Below are 20,572 nucleotides of genomic sequence, written 5' to 3'. Positions count from 1 at the left end.
TCTGAGCTTTTTATCAGTTTTCCAGCTGTCAACTAAAATTATACTTAACTTTCAGATGTCAAAATGTAGACTGCTGATACACTCATTGGATTTAAAATGTTTTTTTTGAGTAAAAAAGGCCTTTTTTTTAATGGAATTTGGTTGGTATTCATCACATGACAGCTCATCAATTTCAAATGTACTGAGAAAAACCGACTAAAGGCTTTCTATGGTCTTCACCTTAATGTATCAATGACATATACCTTATTTACATATTTGCCTAAACTGCCATAAATACAGCTGTGGTCATGCACATCTCATGGTAATTTGTTTTTAATGATTTCTTTGAACTGTTCTTTTTCCATGGTGGGATGATTGAACAGCATAGGTCCTTAATTACTGAAACAAGAACTGGAGGCACAAGTTTGAATTCATTTGGGATTGTCTCTAATACCTTTGGTATCCATCAACAAGCTTCAATAAATGAAACCCATTCGACACTTCAGAGTTAATAGAAACATACACTTGTTACGGGATTCACAAAACTTTTACTATTAATCAAGTTTTATCATCCGACTCTTCCTATGGTCTTCAGGAACCAAAGCATTTTTAGATCTCACTTCTACTTCCAGATGAAGAATGTAGCCTCAGCATTGTTCTGTGTGGGAGGACAGTGGCTCCACTCAGGACAAAAACTGGAAATGATCAAAGTGTTGACCCCAAGTTATTTCAGGACAAAGTCTCCTGCTGCTCTAATCGAACAAAGAATTTCAATTTTTTCCCAAAAGTCGAGCCTAAATCGGAGAAGCACAGAACATCCTTGATCAGATCGGTCTTGAAAGAAACCTGAGGACCGACCCGAGGAAACATTACATAACAGAGCACTCTGCAGAGAAGAGTGGAGGAAAACAGTCGCTGTGAGCAACACAAAAGCTGCTCCTGCTCCCACTGAGTATTACCTGAAGGACCCATTAACATTTACAACAGCAAGCACAAAGATAACAAGGAGCTGCGCTTTTACCAGGGAAAATATACTTTGACTGCCGATATGTAGCAGAAACGTTTTGCTCACTCAGGTGTGAAAGTCTGATTTTCAGAGTGGCTGAGATGGAGGGAAGAATGGGAAGAGAAGAGGGATGAAACAAAATGGAAGAAGCAATGAGAGATGGAAAGAAAAAAACTGAATCCGTCTACATTTTCCAGGTGTTTGAAGATCTATTTGCTGAATTGATTTTAACCTTTTTTTATTAGCTCTACTTCTCCGTCAGATTTATGAAAGGGCAATACTAGAACTTTACTCAAATTTCTTATAGATCGTCTGCTGTTTGGCATTTTAGTTGATGAGAGGATTTATACTCCTAACTTGTTTCATATTGCCATTTGGTTAAGGTCCTCTGGTATAACATTTAACAAGCTGGGTTCCTCTCTACCTTGATTTTTCAAAGTCTAGTGCAGGGTAGGATCTGTACAGAGAAAATAGAAACAATATTTCCTTTAAGGCTGAAGACATCTGCATTTATAGTGGATATAAAAAAAATAAATCTCAGGACTTTTCCCTTGAAGACAGCAGTTCAGATCCGATAAAAGACCGTTAATTTACACCTGAATAGAAGTTGTAGAAACTGTATGAAAGCATTTGTGTATATAAGCAGGTCATCAAAAGACATCTGATAAATATCAGATATGGTAAAAACTGCCATTGATAGATGAACTATTCAGTTTTATTCCATCTATCTAAAATGTGTGTTCAGATTTTTTTCTCTGAGAATGTGAAAAAACTGAAACATGAACCATAATGCTGAACTGTGGTGAACTCCATGAATGTGGTAATCATAACATATTTCTTAACAATAAAATTGAGATCCTTGTTTTAAAACCCTTTTAGAAAACAGATGACTTTGTGTTGCACGCTGCGTTGTGTAAGTCCTGTACCAGAAGTAAATGCTTGTATCAACCAATGACAGAAATACACATGTTCACACACACCAATTAGGAACATAATACAGACCTGAATTTAGATTAAGGTCATATTTGCAATTTATGAAGTTTTTTGTGTACATAGAACCTGTGAATTATGAAATTTTGTCATATATCTGTAGACCTCTCCATAAAAGGTTTAAATTATGGCTTCTGATGCCAAAATATCCACTATAAAGGGCAGATGTTTAGTTCAGGAGCAGTTTGTTTGCACAAAAACACGACAAGCCCTCTCAAGTCAAGTTAAATACCAGTACTGACTTTTTAGAGTTATTTGCCTAGAGTTTATCTTTTACTGATTTTACTTTTAGAAGGGTTGTTTAGTTTTCCTTTCAGGACGTTAAGAGCCTGCGGGTCTATTTTGGTCTAAAGTCACACTAAAGTACTTTACTAAGGATTCAGTATAGTGTTTCAATCAGGAGCACAGGCAATGTCTGAACTAACAAATGACAGAACCTCAGTTTTGCTGTTAAGGTTTATGGACATCCAGATGTTTAGGGCCCCTAAACAATGTAAAACCAATTGCTACATCTTCAAGTTGTTGGACTTTACTAGTAAACGTAATAGAGTATCGTCTGCATAGAATGACATCCATTTTTAAAGTAGAGCCTAAAGGAAGCAGGTATAGTTCAGAAAAGAACAAGACCATGAATGCAGCCTCGAGGGACACCACAGGTTCGGGAAAACTCAACATGGCTCCAACCTTGCACACTGTGTCAGGCGAGAAAGCGTGATACTGTCATCTGCACTGTTGAAAGAAGCAGTGTGGCATGACAATGAAAATTTCTTAGATTTCATGCTGGAATAAGGGACCAGCTTATTTAACTACCACTTACAAAAATAGTTCAATGAAATGTGTTTTTGAGAACACTTCATTATTCTGTCGGATGGTATAATCAGTTTTTGGGAGTTTCCAAAAGGGAACCGTTCCCCTCCCCACCTCACATCTGCCTCAACTTTAGACAAATGAAGAGGCAGCAAACGTGATTTCTAGAAAAGCAGTGGATGGGATGCATAAAAAGGATGAATCCTGGGGACACGTAGCATTTAGAAACTCCTGTGTAATCAAGCTTTTCATCAACAGTGCATGTCGCAGATTTATATTTGAACAGCTGTCACATTGTTGGCTCGCCTTTTGTCTTTGCCTTCATTTTGAAGGTTAATCCGTCAAAACAACAGTGAAAAGCTCTAATTTATTTAGCTTTTATTTCAGGCACTGAGGCATGAAAATGCAGTTTGGCTTTTTCCGTGCGTTCTTTTGTTACGACCGATGAGAGCGTCTCAGTTCAAAACCCTCAGAACAGGTGGAGATAAAAAGAAAAATGCACACAGGAGTGAAAACCTCAACAGCTGCAGAGCTATTCAGAAATGCTTCGTCAGTGAGGTTGGCTTCAGAAGTGTTTGTTGGCTTTTTAAACAGACAGAAAGGGGGATTTCTCGGGTCTCACCATGCTAATCACAAGCAGAGAAAACATAATCTTCAGTCAGTTTAGTGTTTCTGGACTCCAGTCGACCACCTTCTCTCTCTATGAAAGGTTATTTGAATGACAGGAAAGTGATTCAGCGTCTCTGATTGGTAGAGCTGAAGTGGAAGCTGAAGTGGAGGCTGAAAATCAAACCCTGCAACTTAAAGCTGATTGCAGAGGGAACTGTCAAGGCAGCAAGTGAACAGAGCTGGACATTAATACAGGCTCTGTGTTTGAGAGTGCACCAGGTTATTTCAATAAGCACAGATGCAGTACACTGATATTATATGACCTTCTCTTCTGGTGTTAGGAGCCAGTATTTACTGGGAAAACAGGGAGCACATAAACACTCAGTGAACTGATGACAAACTGATAATAACACCATTTTCCGCTCATTTTGTACAACAAGGACTGAACAGAAAGCGGCAGAAGACAAAAGAGCAGAGCTGAAAAAACTAGGTTACAGTAAGTGTGTCTCCTGGGATTTCACTCACTTTTTGTCCACACTAGTATTCCACTGCTATTAGATGGATTATGGATCAGCCACAACATTAAAAAATCCACTTTTCCATCCATTTTCTTCCTCTTATCTGAAGTTGGGTCATGTGGGCAGCAGACTAAGCAGCATTTTCTAGTTTTTCCTGGGGGGATCCCAAGTTGCTCACAGACAAGATGACTTATATAACATCTTCCAGTAACCTGCCTAAGGTTAGGGTCAGAGTCAGAGTTTATTTCACAATCACCTTTTATATACTTTTATAGTTATATAGTTTTTCCCTAGTTACGGATTCAAAGGGGGAAAAATCTGTTAAAAGAAACACTGCAAGACCAAAATGAATGTGTGGCACTTTATTTGCCTAATTATTGTATGGCTAACACAAACTATACTAGTGATTGTTAAGAGGTTAAAACCATTCATCCAGTTTGTTTTGCTCATGTAAAGTCAGGTTACAGTTGTAGTGGCTGAGCATTGTCCTCTGGATGTCATTTCCTCTAGCATTGTTTTCTAGTTCCTCTTAGAAGATCATGAGGCACTCCCATGTCAGATCTGCAGGAAGTTCTGGGTTTACCCCAAGGTCTCCTCCCAGGTGGATATTCTCAGAAAAACACTAAGGAGAGACACGCAGGAGGATTGCCTGCCTCTAAAACCAGAGGCAAAATTACCATCGTGTATCACATTCATCGTACTAATAGTTGGTTCCTAGTGGGCATACAAAACTATGTTTAGAGGTAACCCTTTAAAGCAGCGGTCCCCAACCTTTTTTGCACTACGGACCAGTTTATGTCCAACAATATTTTCACGGACCGGCCTTTAAGTTGTCGCGGATAAATACAACAAAAAAAAACAGTACTGGTACCAAAAAAAGAAGATTTATTCATAAAACATGGGTTAACGATAAAAACGATAAAAAAAATAACGATAAAAAACGATAAAAACCCTGAAAACCATCAATTTCACACCCGAGCCTCAACTCTCACGGCTCAGTACCAAACAACTGGTCCGTGGCCTGGGGGTTGGGGACCTCTGCTTTAAACTATTTCCCACCACATCACTCAAGCATATTTTCATTCCTTCTTGTAGTCACTTCAATTGCTCTCCTCAAAATCACAATATGTATGACTCAGGACCCACCTAGTAAAGGTACTTTCACCTGTCTTCACTAAAAGACGCTGAATTTCTTTCATTGGTTCATATATTGGAGTCCACATTTCCTACAAATCATCTCAGCTGTTTGTACCCATCATCTCATTCTTTTGGTTAATACCCAGGCTTAGATTGACTGGTAAACCTTTGTCTTCCAGCATTTAAAACCAGCTGCCTTTTTGTTTAGGTCCTCTGTGTGCCAACCAAGCTCCTCTTGTCCATTAGGAAATGGATATATTCCTTAGGGTTGTGGGGTGAAGGCTCCATGGATCAGGCTTGTTCTGGCCCATGCAAAAGACGGAGTATCAGAATCTGGAGGTCTGTTTAACAGGTTGGGCTCTTTTGGAGCAGTATTTTGCATCGGCCAAGAATAATTTCCAGGAGAGTGCTATTGTCGTAGTGTATATGGTGGTCTGCGGTGATGTTTAAGTGGGAGGTAAATTTAAAAAAAAAAACATGTTAAAGACATCCTCCATGGATCAGGGTTACTCTAACGCCTCAAGCATTCAGGTGCTAATTGGGATCTTGGGAGACTGGAGGGCAGTTAAACACCTTGGGCTCTTTGTCGTGTTCCTCGAGCCATTCCTTGGCAGTTTTTATGGCGGAGGAGGGTGCAGTGTCTGCATATGGATATGATCCAGGATGTTGGACCTGTCACCCCATAGAAACATTAGAAGCGTTTTGAAGCAGAAATGATGACAAACAAGACTCTGAACATTTAACCAGAAAAACTCCCACATCAAGCAAGAACTGTAAAGGGTTCAGCTTTAACAACTACACAAATTTGTGTCCTCGGTTCCCAAAACACTTACAGAGTGTTGTTAAAAGAAGATCTGATGCAACACAGTGAAAACTCTGCCTCAGCCCCAACTTTATTTGAGTTTTTTTGCAGGCATCAAACTCAAAATGAACAGATATTCTAAATAAATAAATAAAAGTTCTTCATTTCATCACTAAATCCATTTTCCCCACCGTTTTTTTAAATTAAATGTAGAGTGTAAGTTATAAAACGTCATGCAGAATTCAATTTTTTTTAAAACAGGGATTTTTAAAAAATGATTCAATTGTGATATTTATATTGATGATGTTTTTAATCTTGTTTTTACCGAAGTTGTCAGAAGCCCAAATGATCGCTTAAAATTATCATTGCATCCCTACAGTAAAATTATCCTGCATTAAACTTTAACAGTACAAACAAGTCAACAGTAGGAAAACATCTTAGGAACAAAGACTTTATAAACCTTACGTACGTGTTTCTATGAATGTTTTTGTTTTTAGCTTTGTGTGACCTCTGCCCAGTGCATGCTGGGAAACTTTGGAGCCTGCTCTAGCTCTGAATAGCTGCGTGTTGGTGGAAAAGGAATGAAAGAGTCTTTTTAATTTGGTCCTGTGACATTTCACAGGCTGACATGTCATCCTGTGTGCTGAGGATTCCTCCACAGGGTGAGATGTTAGAGTGAAATATATCAGCAATTACCGGGCTTTTACTGCAGTAAATGAAAGGAAGTGATTCATTTCAGGGAGCCGCTTCTCAGTGTCCTGTTGGCGCTGCTTGATTACACTCAGTTCACTTCAGCATGCTGTCAAAATCAGCTTAAAGTGTGTTTGGGGTATTGGCTTTTATGGAAAACTGAAATTATGGTTGTGTGGTAATGCTGCTGAGAGCGGGAACCGCTTTGAAAATCCGCTGCTGGTGCATTCAAGGACACTTTCTCAGTGTCTGAGATTTTTAATGCTGGGAACTCAACGGAAAGATTTTAATGCAGCAAGCGACAAATTCACACAGTGTTCAAAAGCTCACTTTCCGCTCAAAGCTCACTTGAAACATAACTATTTATGGAGGGTGAGGGTACTAAAAAGGTCCAAACAGCTGCTTCATGTCCACTAAGTGTCCAGGTGTTCAGCAGTACTGCTGCACATGTGCACAAAGTTGAAGACCACAAGCTGGAAAAGTTAAAAAGTGTGTGGAGCTGGAATGTAATGAAATTAAAATTTGCATGATTGGCCAACACAACACCAAAGGAACAGATAGCGCCTCATATTTTGTCACTAATCCCATGAAAATTTGGCATTTCGACCATATCAGTGAGGTTTGTTCAGATTTAATTTAATTAATTTAAGTGTTCATACTCTCTGTTTTCCCTTCATCATATTTGTAGTCATCAAAGCAGATCTGACAGCAGCTCACGATTAGATTCTTAATATTTTTTAAAAATACCAGAACAACACTACACTACACTCAGCTCGTCTTTTAACCACTGAGGAAGCTAATTTCCTCCAACCTGGCCTCTCTTCACCTTTTTGTCCAAACTGTCCAGGATGAGCCCCCATTTATGTTACGAGCCGGCTCAAAAGCTGCGACATAAATATGGAGACTAATACACAGAGAAGAGGTTTTATTTAAAATTACATAACACGTTGGCTAAAATAGCTGGTACCACTAAGACCAAGACTAGTGAGCCACCATGAAAGGCTGCCTCAGGTATGCCTTTATCCACACCTGACTAGGTGTGCTCAATTAGCAACAGCTGAACACTTTTGCACTGCCGCTGCAAAGAGATGAGTGGCTGCAGAGGGACGTAACAGATCCATCTTATGATTTTATTATTTGTTTCTATTAACACCTTTAATGGATCAGCATCACCATAGACATCTGAGCTGGAGCCTCAAGGTTGCTGAGGTGCAAGGATCAGTATCTGCGTATGGCCATGTTAGGACATTGGCAGGTCACCTGATCTGCGACCTCATTAAACACTTTCCTTATCATTTCAATCAGCACTTTCAAGCACAGACTGGATATAAAAAATGGAGGTGGCCACTGTGACATCACCTGCGAGAAATCATATTTTTGAAACTTTAAAATCACAGTCACCATCTGAGCTTTGAAACCAGGTGACAGAGGAGAGACTCAGACAGAGAAACCACAGGACAGGACACTCATGAGGTCATGACTTGCCAGCTGCCCTGTTTCATCGTCCTTTCTGAATATAATGAGAATCATAATTTACAAAATGAACATCATACTTCATTCTGTAAATCATCAGATGTTATTTAATTTCTAGTCTGCTCTGATCCTGAGATGTACGGCTGCGATTATGAACAACTAAACCAATTATTTTGCTGCCTCCCTCCTCACAATGCTGCTCTGGTTTTGTCTTGTTGTTATGAATCCAGCCAAATCCTTGACAGCGTATGAATAATAAAACCAAATCAGCTTCGTAGTCCTGTGGAGAACAGCACATACGATTTTTTTCAAAAGCTGGTTGTTAAATAATCATGATTGTAATTTTTGCCCTACTGAGATTGGTCTGTTTTTAAAAGTTTAATTGTTTTTATATGAAACTTTTATATTAAGCTTTTCTAACCGTGTTGTCACAGAGCCTTTTTAGGAGTTGCCTTTTTGACCTCAGGGAAACAAGTCTGTTGTTTTTAAGAACAGGCATTAAAAAGAAAGTAGTGGTGTGGTCCTTTAAACATGAGTGGGTCCTGCTGAGTTCATAAATCCATCTTCAAATATCTGAACTGCCTCTGAACTCCCATCTGCTTCTCCTCCCGTCAGCTTACATCGATCTTATGCTGAAAATCATTGCGTTCCCATAGCTTTTATTTCTTTAAACCCAGCTGAAGTGGATGGACATGTAGACTTTAAGCTTAGTGCTGCGATGGCTGAGCAAGCATGACAGACAGGAGAGGAGGAGAGAGTCAGCAGGTTGATGTTTTAAACGGGATCTGCGAAAATTGTTCAACTCCGTTGCCATAGCAACAGCGAGCATGTAGATCAGGAGGCTTTTTTTAAAACACGCACACACATACAGAGTGACACAGTGAGGTTAGCACAGGATTCCCTGCTATTCCAGTTTCTATGACAACTCACAACTCATCCTCGCCTCCCCGTCTTCCTCGCTTTCATCCTCAGCTGTAATGGAAGCAGCCATTAAGTTCTGACTCCGGCTCTGCCCGGCTTTATCAGCGTGAGTGGTAATCAGCTGTTAATTAGTAGCAGTGATGATTAATATGAACAATGATTAAAGGAGTACTAATGCAGTGTTAGAGCATCAGCAGCAAGAGGAGCATCGGTCAGGAGAAGCTGCTGGGAGGGACTTCTGTTAAAGCTTTTTTGTCTCCTCTGACCTCTTTAGCTCGGTGGAAGCGATCGGACCATTTGACCTGTCAGCGTTGTCCATTAGGGCTAACGACAAGGTCGAGGTCGAGTCTCTCTCTGCTTCATGTCCAGAGTCTCTTAGACTGTTTTCAACCACAGGATTTAGCAGGATTGGTGTGTCCTTCTTATCACAGGAACTACCGCTTTCCCCTTTTTTTTTTTTACTTAAATCACTCAAAATCACAACAGTCATCAAGCATGTTTCTGGTATAAGGTGAAGGCCCAACATTATATACTCAAGACCAAGAGATCCAACAAGCACAACAGCAGGGAGAAAAAAATCAGCTTCACTTTAAAAGGAAACAACAGCCAGTCTTCTTCATTCATGCTTCATCACGAGGACACACCTGGTCTGATGTGGCTTTCACTTCCAATTAACCTGTTGTTGTGACTCAACACAGGAAAAAAAAGACAATACCTAAATACGTCAGAGAGCAACTTAGGGTTCGTTTCTTACCCCAGGATACTTTGGCATGCAGAGTAGAGCAGCAGTAGTGCTCTACCTCCTGTCCCCAGCCACCCCAAGTAGTTTGTAGTACCTAAAGGTAACCAAGTTGTTTGTGATATCTAAACCAAACCAAGTAATCTGTAGTAAAGGTAAAAGGTGCTTGCAACTTAAACAAATCAGGAAGTAAATAAAAAGCCAAATTGCAAAACTCAAGCACTTCACAAGACATAAACCATGACTTCCTGGCAGAGCATTTCACTACTTAGGCCATTTCCATCCCTTTAACCTGCTGAAAAAGATGTAGTTTGTAGCTGTTATTTCTCTGTGGCTCATATTGTGGCAGCTGTCAGGTCAAGGCAGCTATGCCAAAGGACATCTTGTACACAGGTGGCTTCTGACAAAACAGCATCGTATTGGCCCCTGGAATGAGAACATATTGGACAAAACCTCTGAGAAAACAAGGCTCAAGGAGGAGCAGCCATCTGTTGTGACTGGTTGCAGAGTGAAAGGAAAGCAAAGAAAGAATAGAGGAGCATAAGGACCACTGACAACAAACAGGACAAAAGACAAACTACAGGAGAGAGAAGACAAACATCAAATACATCCAGTAGTGGCAAAGAAACACCTGAGGACTGAAGAAATGCTCATTGCAATATGGGAAGTCCCCCCAGCAGCCTGAGCCTAACTAACAAAACTAAGTGATGGTTCATGGTCTACTGATCCAACCCTAACTATTAGCTTTTCCAAAAAAGAAAGTTTGGAGACCGATCTTAAAAGTAGAGAGGGTGTCTTCTGAATCTGAACTGGGAGCTGGTTCCACAGGTGAGGGGCCTGATAGCTGAAAGCTTTGCCTCCCATTCTACTTTTAGAAACTCTAGAATCACAAATAACCCTCCACTCTGAGAGCGAAGTGTACTGTTGGGATATTAAGGTATTATGAGGTCTTAATGATATGATGGGGTGTTGTTTTGGATCAAGTGAAGAGTTTTCAGGGAGCTTTTCAACCAGATAAGAAGTAATTACAAATCTAGCCTAGAAATAATAATTATGTAGACTAGTTTTTCAACATCACTCTAAGACAGGCTGTTTCTCTTTACTGCCATCAGACTTTTGTTTAATGTTTGGTTGAAGAACATGTCCTGTCCAAAAATTACTCCCATGTTCCTCACAGTTATGCTGGAGGCACACTAAGTATCTGATTAGACACCATGGTTTTCAGGTTTTTAGGCCCAAGAACAATAACCTCCATTTTGCCTGAATTTAAAAGAACAAAATTACAAGTAATCCAGGCCATTATGTCTTTAACGTATTTCTAGTTTGGCCTAATGGATGTTAAATGGACTGGTTCTTATATAGCACTTCTCTACTTGAGCACTAAAAGCACTTTAACATGCCCCATTCACCCATTCAAAACATGTTTTTCTACTCTATTCGCAGTCCAATGAACACTTTGCAAGAAACTTGGGTTCATTATCTTGCCTAAGGATACTTGCTACTTCACATGCTAACTGGAGCAGCCAAGGATCACCACCAACCTTCCAATTAGTAACAGTAGCAGCCATGATCAATAGAGTTAGGTGTCATCTGCAATGGCGTGAAAATGTGTGCACTGTTTTCTTACAGTATTTCTGAAGCAAAGCATGTACAATTGCAGTTAAAAGTATGGGTCCGAGCATAGAACCCTGTGGAACACCATGACTTGCTTTAATGTGTGACAAAAACTCTTTGGAAATAATCTGCTGAATATCTAGTGCAGCTCCTTTAATCCCTTTGATGTGGCCTTCCTTTTAATTTAAAAATAATAAAGATCATAAAATGTTATCAAAACAAAAGTGTATGTTACAAGTATCAACAAAAAATATAGTACTATTAAAATACTACATTATTTTCAGAATGAATATTGCAAGATAACTGAGGAATGAATTTCATCCAGCTCCTCTTTCTCCTCTTTCCTTTCCCTTCCCTCTCTAATAATTTTCACACAGCAACTAAACTTTAGTCAAACTGTTGTACAGACACTTCCCACTGTGTGAACGTTTGGTTAAGGGGCGAAAAACAGGATGTGATGTAACATCCTGAGGACATTATTAGCGTTGGAGGAGGTGGAGGTCATATCAGAGTCAGCAGCAGACTATATGAATAAGATATCGTCCCACGATCACAGAGAATTAAACTAAGAAGACACCTGGTCTTTAATTACATGAACGCTGATGTGCTACATTTGGTGTGCAGTGGAAAACACTAATGGAAAGCAGCCATTTTGACTGTTAACCTCTGTAAATGCAAAATATCCCCTGTGAGAGATGTCTGTGGGAAGCTGTTAGATTCATGCCGATATCTCTGTCATAATAGAGACCGTTTTTCAATCCAGATTTTAATATGATTTTAAGGTCTGGACATCTCTTCATTTAAACTTTATTTAAAAGTTAAAGTGATTGTGTGTCCCAACAAAGCAAAAGTGTGCAAAGCTGACCCAGTAACTGTGTCAGAGGAAACAGAGCGCAACAAGTAGAAGCAATGTGAGGATAAACAGACAACAAAAAGGCACAGAGAAGGTAATACATAGAAATAATGCAACGGACATGAGGTTCATTTAGAAAAAATGTGAAATGAAGGATTTAGACTGGATGCGGGTTGCAAAGTCACTTGCAGATGTGCAGCAACTCTAGCCAGTCTAAAGCAGCTTGAATAGCACAGTCTATATGGTAACAGCTGATCACTGGCTCATGCAGACTGGTTTAGGTTCAGCTGAGTTTGATTACATGGCCTGTCTAAACAAACACACTATTCATTGTTATCTTTCACTACCGAAAGGGTTCTCATTCTGGAGTGTTAGTATTTTGTGAACTTAACACGAGGTGTATTTTGGCATCTGTGCCTTGATGTGCTGCCTGTTGAAGTACTTGCTGCAAAGAGATAACAGTTCTTTGAATCTGTATTAGTTTCTTCTGTGAGTATGCTAGGTTCTGCTTGGGTTCAAGTGACATTAATAAAATCATCAGCTGCCGATCCAAGGCACATGCACCTGTCTGCTAGTTTTTTGGAACCGCATGGATTCATCTATGGGGCACTACACATACACGGCACCAACTGAGCATGCACTCTCCAGTCCCTTAAGCAGACTTGAAAGCACTAAAATGGCATGATAACTTGTCCATTCTGTTGTGTTCGGAGTGTGGAATTTCTAAGACAATTTTTGCAACCATATAATCCATGCTGAATGGTCATCTGGAACCTATTGTTTGTGCATATTTGGGTTGTGCAAATGGTTTAGCTTTTTGCCAATCACTGCTTCATTTCATTTTTATTTGTTTGTGCTTTTAACAAAAATCTACTTGGTTAGATTTAGGTCAGGTTTAGATACTGAGAACTGCCTAATTAGGTTTAGGCACAAAGAACTATTTGCTTGGTTTGACATGAAGATTGTGGTTTGGGTTAAAACAGTCCCCCATCCATGATGACTTGGGAGTGGCAGAGCTGTCTCAGTGATTTACCAGCAGCTTTGAATAGCATTATTAAATCCCGCGGGTGTGACAAGGTTCTAAGGTGTTGCCTATATCTGCTTTGTGATTAGTGCAGCAGTCATAATCCCCATTCTTTCTGTTTCAGCCACATGCCTCTGAGTCCGGCTGCTGACACCAAACATGATCGCCCGCGGCAACAGGCGGTTACAAACGGCAACCCGGCAGGCTCTGTTGTTGCCAGGGACGACGAGGGAGAGGACACGCCCACTGGGAACAGCATCGTCGTCCGCATCGGCATCCCGGACCTGCAGCAGACGGTAACACACACGCACACACACAGGCGTACTGCGTGTCGATGTACAGTTTGTATATAAACATAAGGCACAGCACAAACCTGTCTGTCTGTCTGTCCGGCTGTCTCTTTCTCTGTCTGTCCGCCTGTTTCTCTGTCTCTGGCTCTCTCAGAAGTGTTTGCGGTTGGACCCAGAGTTACCAGTTTGGACCAGTAAGCAGAGGGTTCTGGTGACGTTGACTCAGTCTCTGTCGGATGTTTTGAACTATGGTCTCTTCCAGCCGGCGTTCAACGGCCGAGCCGGAAAGTTTCTGGACGAGGAGCGGCTGCTGAAGGAGTATCCTCTCCCGCCCATCACACCCATCCCGTACCTGGAGGTAAACTTTACCTCAGTGTTTCTACAACACTGGAACATACTAAAACATACAGCACTGCTATAACTTATAGAACATTATATTTGCACTGCTGAAGTGCTGAAGTGAAGTGGTAATATTTAGAGAAAACCCTGTAATATTTTTCTAGATTAAAGTTCAGTTAATCAAAAACCCATGTAGCTTAAATTTTCACATTTAAGTGAAGATATACATAACAAACAGATATTTGAACCTGTGGATTAGAATATCAACAAAACCTCTTTAGAGCAACTTTCTTCCAGCATGCTGTTTTCTCTTGTTTAATCTGCATGCAGACCTGGCTGTGAAGTCTTCTTCCTTTGTTGTTTTTTAGTAAAATATACTCTTAATGATACAGACAAACCAGTGCGCAAGTATAAATGCAAACATCTGCATCATAGTAATGCAGTCAGAGTATCCCCCAGTCTCTTGTGAAAAGTAGAATGCAACTAACTATCACTACCATAGACAGTATAAAACAGGGGATGTCAAACTCTTTTTATATCATGGGCCACATACAGCCTACTTTAATCTTAACTGGGCCAGACCAGTGAAACTCCCCTTTCTGTCAGTATTATTTACACAATTAAGCCTTGAGATATCTTAGTATAAGAAAAAGTGCAATTTCAACAGTGTGTTTCAGTTTTTTCTGCATGAAAAAGAAATGCTGCTGTAGTAAACGACTACTGCGACTCTTAAATTGTAAGAAAAAAAACAATTTCAATAGTAGATAGTTAAAAAAACAGGAACCTTTCTGTCATTTAATTTTTTCTGTTTTACCTAATTACTTTAGTGTGGCATTAATGACCTTAGAGGAAGTCTTTACTACTAAAGATAAACTAAAATACAGTTAAAATTGGCCCCGGGGCCTAATGTTTGACACTTCTGGTATAAAAGATGGATGTAGCTTACATATATTTCCCTGAAGCACCTTAAACCTGCATTCTTTCTAATGGGCAGTAGAGGGCGACCTTTGTGGTTCCAAATAACTTGCAGTGGTAGACATGTTTGTGAAAACAGCTTTCGGTGTGGAGCTCTGTGAACACTTTCCTGATCAGTTTATTATCGTCATTAAGTTATGGTCACAATAAAAATCAAGAACAGGGATTATTTACAAGATGGCCATTAGCTAATGATGAATCATTCACAATTGGCCAGTTAGCCAATTAGCATGTGATATCACAGTAAGCCCCACCCCTTTCAAAATAGACTTCTTGCTGTGGTTCGAGCAATTTTTCCCACATAAACATGCTGCTAATACACCAGAGGGCGCTACTGAAAGAGGTTCATGTCAGATCATTTTAACAGGGAATGACACTTATTGCTCTTGGCTGTTTGGTGATCCTTTTAAACACAGACCAATTTAAAAACATGACGCTAACTCATGAAATCTCCTCTACATGCATCATGTAGCTTCAGTTTATTCCAAACTGACTGTTTGTGTCTCTTTTTTTGCAGTTTCGTTACAAGAGGAGAGTTTACACCCAGAGTTACGTGGACGACAAACAGCTGGCAAAGCTGCATACCAAGGTAGGAAACACAATACTGTTAATGAAAGATTTAAATTCTACAGAATTGTTACAGTATTAATGCAAAATGCTCACACTGTGTCTCCAAATAAGAACACAAAGAGGTTTACTGCTGTATTCCCACAGTTACAATACTGCTGCAAGTGATGATATGAAGCTTGGGTGAAATAAATAATGAAAGGATTTAAATAAATATGTACAAAAATAGTCGTACATTTAATATGCAGAGGGATGCTTTCGGAGATGTGTTATTTATATTTGGCTGAGAGTGCAAAAAGGATCAGTAAATTTTAGCAGCATTTGCTTCACTGCGACTCCTCCACACTCACCTCAGATTTAATTCAGGGAGTTTGTGCTGCTTCTTCATAGAATATTATTCAGTAAATAAGAAAATTATGTTGTGTTTCTTTCCCTGTTAGGCCAATCTGAAGCGCTTCATGGAACATGTTCACCAGAAGAATGTGGAGAAGGTTTCCAAGTGGTTGGAAAAAGGCCTCGATCCCAACTTTCACGACTCTGACACAGGAGGTGAGCAGGAGCAAATCCCTTCAGCGTCATTTTTCAGTGTGTGAAATTGCATTTTTCTCCTACAGTGTGCAAGCATTAACCCACAATAACCCACTTTTTTTTTAATAAAAACAAAAAAATTGCCCATTATAAAGCATGAAAGTTAAAAATTTCCTGGTCAATTCTGGCTCTAACAACACTATAGCATAAAACTTGATTTTAAAAAAATGTATCCCACAAACCAGTGGGCCGTGTCATGTGGCTTCATTTATTTCTGTTACACTGCTTCTCAAACCACTCCTTCATTTTCTCTCAGTGCACTTCCACTTCCTTTGTGTGGAGTATTCACCACCTTTAGTACCAATTAAGGTCTGCAGACCTCCTGGAATGCTTATTGCCTGACTGGAAGGCGAGTGGTCCCTGGAGGTTGCCAGGTGAAATAGGTTGCAAAGAGGATGCTGGTCTCATAGCAGTCACCTCTTTTTTGTGGTTGTTTTGGCAGCAGATTGTGGCAGTCATCTGTGGTTTGCAGGGAAGTTTGCCAACTTGTCAACTATGGCTAAGCAACAGTGAAAGTGTGAAAAAGACAACCCCAACCAGAAACCAGAGCGTAAAAGTGAAACCAGCACATTTCAAAACATGCTTCTTTTACTTGAACTTGAACTTGAACGGAACCTGTTTGGGTCGAACTTCTCACACTGCTCTTTAGGCAGTGTGAGCACTGCTCTTCGATCATATTTAAGATCGAAGAATTAATTAATGGCAGGACTTCTTTGAGCAGTTTTGTAGGAATGGGGTCTAAAAGACACGTTGATGGTTTGGAGGAATTAATTATTGAAGTTAACTCAGAAAGATCAATTGGAGAAAAAGAGTCTAACTTAACATCGATGGTACTAAAAGTAGCTGTAGATAATATTACATCTGTGGGATGATTATTTTTAATTTTTTCTCTAATGATAAGAATTTTATTTGTGAAGAAGTTCATGAAGTCATTACTAGTTAACGTTAAAGGGATTGTTGGCTCAGTAGAGCTCTGACTTTTTGTCAGCCTGGCTACAGTGCTGAAGAGAAACCTGGGGTTGTTCTTATTTTCTTCAATCAGTGACGAATAGTAAGATGTTCTGGCTTTGCGGAGGGCTTTCTTATAAATCAGCAAAGTATTTCTCCAGGCTAAATGATGATCCTCTAAATTTGTGACATGCCATTTCCTCTCCAGCTTACGAGTTATCTGTTTTAGGCTACGTGTTTGAGCAATCATAGCATTCTGCTAGCGACCAAAACAATCACAAGGAGGTTTTCAGTGCATCACCGTACACCTCTCTGTGACCGATTTCACCTAGTAACAGCCAGAAACCTTCAGCAACTACTTGGCAGTTGTTTGGGAAATGCATATTTTTCACTAGTATCCAGTTGTTTCAAGTTGGTCACTATTCGGTCTCTAGGCCTATGTGACCCGAGAGGGCCTAAGAGGGAAAGGAAGTGGCTTTTAACACTCTGTGAAAGCAAGTGTACAACAGTGCATTCAAACTGTAGTTCTAAGTATTTAAATTTATTAGTAATGAAGTCTCAAGACTAACAGAATTGAAGCTTTTAAATGTAATAATCTGGCTGGTCATATTTCTGCTGTGCAGTTAATTTTACTAAAAGTCCAAGAAGTCTGACCCATCGGCATAACTTTGTGCTGAACATTGGGGGGGTCAAGATCTCTGTCTAAATAAATAAAAAAAACGGGGTAAATTCCCAGATGATTAAACATGCAACTATTTTGCTGGTAATACCTGAAATGAGTAAAGAAAATCAACAGCCTATTTATGCAAGATCATTCATAATTTTATTGGGGGGGTTATATTGGTTGGGTCTGATTACTGGGGGGGGATCATAATCCCCCTAACCCCCCTGGAAATTACGCCCCTGGTCTAACCTCCAGTTTTGTTAAGTGATACTTTTTTATTGTATCTCATGGCTGCTAAGCATAATTAGCATGTATCTGTGTCTGTGTAATGTTCCTATACAATCTATAAATGCAGCCTGATAACCAAGCTAGCTAATCACTTGGCTCCAAAAACTATAAGACTAACCTTGATGCTCCAATGTTCAGCCTGTGGTCATATTGTATTTATTATTAGTATCCAGTATATTGAAACACAAACCTTGAAACATTCGCTGTGGTCATTTGATTGTAAGGTTTTGTGTATTTAAAGGGACTGTTAAAGCTAATTTGGGTTTCCAAATGTTTCCACCTGAGTGAGAGAAAGTCCTCCATAAGCCAATTGCTACAGAAAGAGAAGGACTAAAAAGGTTCAGTTTTAAAGGGTTCAAACTTTGTTGTTTTTCCAGGAAGTTTTGAGTGGCTGTGACTTAGTAGGCAGGTTGGTGGGTGTCTCCATGCCAAATATTCTTAGGCAAGGAACCCCAAGTAGCTACCAATATGTTTATTAGAGGGTGTCTGAATGTTAGATAGGAAGTAAGTAAAAGTTTATTTGTATGATTGAGTGAATGAGACATGTTGTATAAAATGCTGAAGTGGAGAAGAAAAGTATGTGTGAACCAGTCCATTTACCATCACTGGCTCTTTTTTCCTGAAATCATCCTAGCTATGATTAGTCAGAATCAGCTGAGAAACATCCTACAGTCTAAACCCAACACATGCTTCCCTTAAGCAATATCATTAGAAGGCACAGCATCCATATTCACTGCTTTGCAGATGATACCCAACTTTATCTATCCATGAGCCAGGCACGAATGAGTTTGTTAAACTGCAGGAATGTCTTAAAGAATCTTGGAGTCGTTTTTGACCAGGATATGTCTTTCAATGTGCATATTAAACAAATATGTAGGACTACTTTCTTTCATTTGTACAATATCTTTAAAATTAGAAACATCCTGTCTCAACACAATGCTAAAAACTTAATGCATGCATTTATTACTTCTAGACTGGACTAATGTAATTTATTATTATCAGTATGTCCTAAAAGTTCCCTGAAAAGCCTTCAGTTGATCCAAAAGGCTGCAGTGAGAGTACTGACAGGGACTAGAAAGAGTATATTTCTCCCATACTACTAGGGCTGGATGAAGTGAGCCTGAATCCTCCCGTTGTTATGCTGCAATAGGCCTAGGCTCCTGGGGGCTTCCCATGTTGCACTGAGTGTCCCTCATCCCAACCAGTCACGCCAGATGGCCCCCCTGAGAGTGGTTCTGTCTGAGGTTTCTTCCTGTTAAAAGGGAGTTTTTTCTTCCCACTGTCACCAAGTGCTTGCTCAAAGAGGGTCCTTTGATTGTCTCTATTATTGTAGCATCTTTACCTTGCAGTAAAGTGTGATAATTTATTTAAAGTCATTAGAAAACAGTCAGTGGGTAAACTTTTAAAGAAACATTACTAACACACTTGCATGTAAATACATATCCGCCATCCAGCTCAATCTTACCTGACACAGAAGGAGCCTGGAATGTACTTCATACCTTCCTTGGTCAGTAGCGACTGGGTTTAAATAAATTATCGCCCCCTGCTGGTACTGCAACTTAAGCATGTCCATTTCACGCCTACGAGAGGCAAAACCGTGACATCCACACGATGAGCCAGCGGGTCTATTACATGCTTTGCAGTGATATAGGTGCTTTATAAATAAAACTGAATTGAATTGAACATCATCCCCACTTGGTTTCCATGTTGCTTCTCACATATTAAACGACTTGTAGGTGGTTTTCTGATTAGCATCGATACGCCTTCTGTTATCTGTTATGTACCAACCTCTGAATCCATTTTAAGACTTCCTGACTCACTGTTAGGAGGCTGCTTTTTAGTTTCTAATTACAGCTTTGATGAGGCAGATGTAAAAATGTTTATACAGTTTTTCAGATTTTATTTCTCTCAGGAGCGTCTGATCCTTGGAGAGCGTCACCGTTCAGTTTGCCCTCACAGCTGTGGAGCTGTTACTGACTTTAAAGATGGATATTCTCCTTCAGCCTAACAAAGACTTGTTTCCATGTGCCTCAGAGTGTCCTCTGACTCTGGCCGTGCAGCTGGAGGAGAGCTGCGAGCTGATTAAAGTTCTTCGCAATGGAGGAGCTCACCTGGACTTCAGGACCAGGGACGGCATCACTGCCCTTCACCGGGCCGTCCTCTGCAGAAACAGCGCCGCCCTCACCGTAAGAAAACACTTTTTTTTCTCTGGTTCTGTCTCCATGTGTTCACTTTAGTTTGAATCACACCACAGCTCGCTGATTTTTGATGAAAAAGACATTTCAGCCGAGCTTTTCCAGCTTCTGAGCTACCAAAGTCCTGCTTCCTGTCTGGGTCTAACATTAATATACAGCGATGTTTCTTCAGTGAGGACAGAGTGACTCATTCCATCTGACAGCAACATTTAAAAAAACCCGACTGAAAAAACACATCACCTGATAAAATCCACCAGCTCACCTTTATATAAATGTCGGCTGCTGCCTGCCTGTTCAGTGTTTCAAGCTCGTGAGTTAATGCCATTAAATACATTTTTTTAACATAAGCAAGCCAGTGAGCAGTATTTATACAACAACGTGTTTTAAAGGAAACAAGATTAGAAGAACAGAAACTTAAAAGAGCACAGGAAGTAATATACCCTAATTAAAAGCAAGAAAACACAAAACCAACTATATCAAAAACAAAAGCAGCTCCTGCAGCAGCAGTGGCTTAATTAATTATTAATTTCATGATTAGTGGATCTGCTTGACCTCC

At 39.9% G+C, this 20,572-nt stretch overlaps 1 protein-coding gene across 2 annotated transcripts in view; it reads left to right on the top strand.

The window, feature by feature from the left end:
• The window catches only part of shank3b (SH3 and multiple ankyrin repeat domains 3b), a 47,316-nt gene that overhangs the window by 3,766 nt on the left and 22,978 nt on the right, over positions 1-20,572 (top strand). For both annotated transcript variants that reach the window (XM_039601034.1, XM_039601035.1), the window contains exons 2-6: positions 13,287-13,458; positions 13,607-13,810; positions 15,284-15,355; positions 15,774-15,882; positions 19,856-20,007. In XM_039601034.1, coding sequence (XP_039456968.1) covers positions 13,291-13,458; positions 13,607-13,810; positions 15,284-15,355; positions 15,774-15,882; positions 19,856-20,007 — 705 coding nt within the window. In that variant the 5' untranslated portion in view covers positions 13,287-13,290. The remainder of the gene's footprint in view (positions 1-13,286; positions 13,459-13,606; positions 13,811-15,283; positions 15,356-15,773; positions 15,883-19,855; positions 20,008-20,572) is intronic.

This window comes from Oreochromis aureus, linkage group 17, assembly GCF_013358895.1.
Source record: "Oreochromis aureus strain Israel breed Guangdong linkage group 17, ZZ_aureus, whole genome shotgun sequence".
In the NCBI taxonomy this organism is placed as follows: domain Eukaryota; kingdom Metazoa; phylum Chordata; class Actinopteri; order Cichliformes; family Cichlidae; genus Oreochromis; species Oreochromis aureus.
Note: the sequence above shows the minus strand (reverse complement) of the source record. Positions and strands in the feature narration are given on the sequence as shown.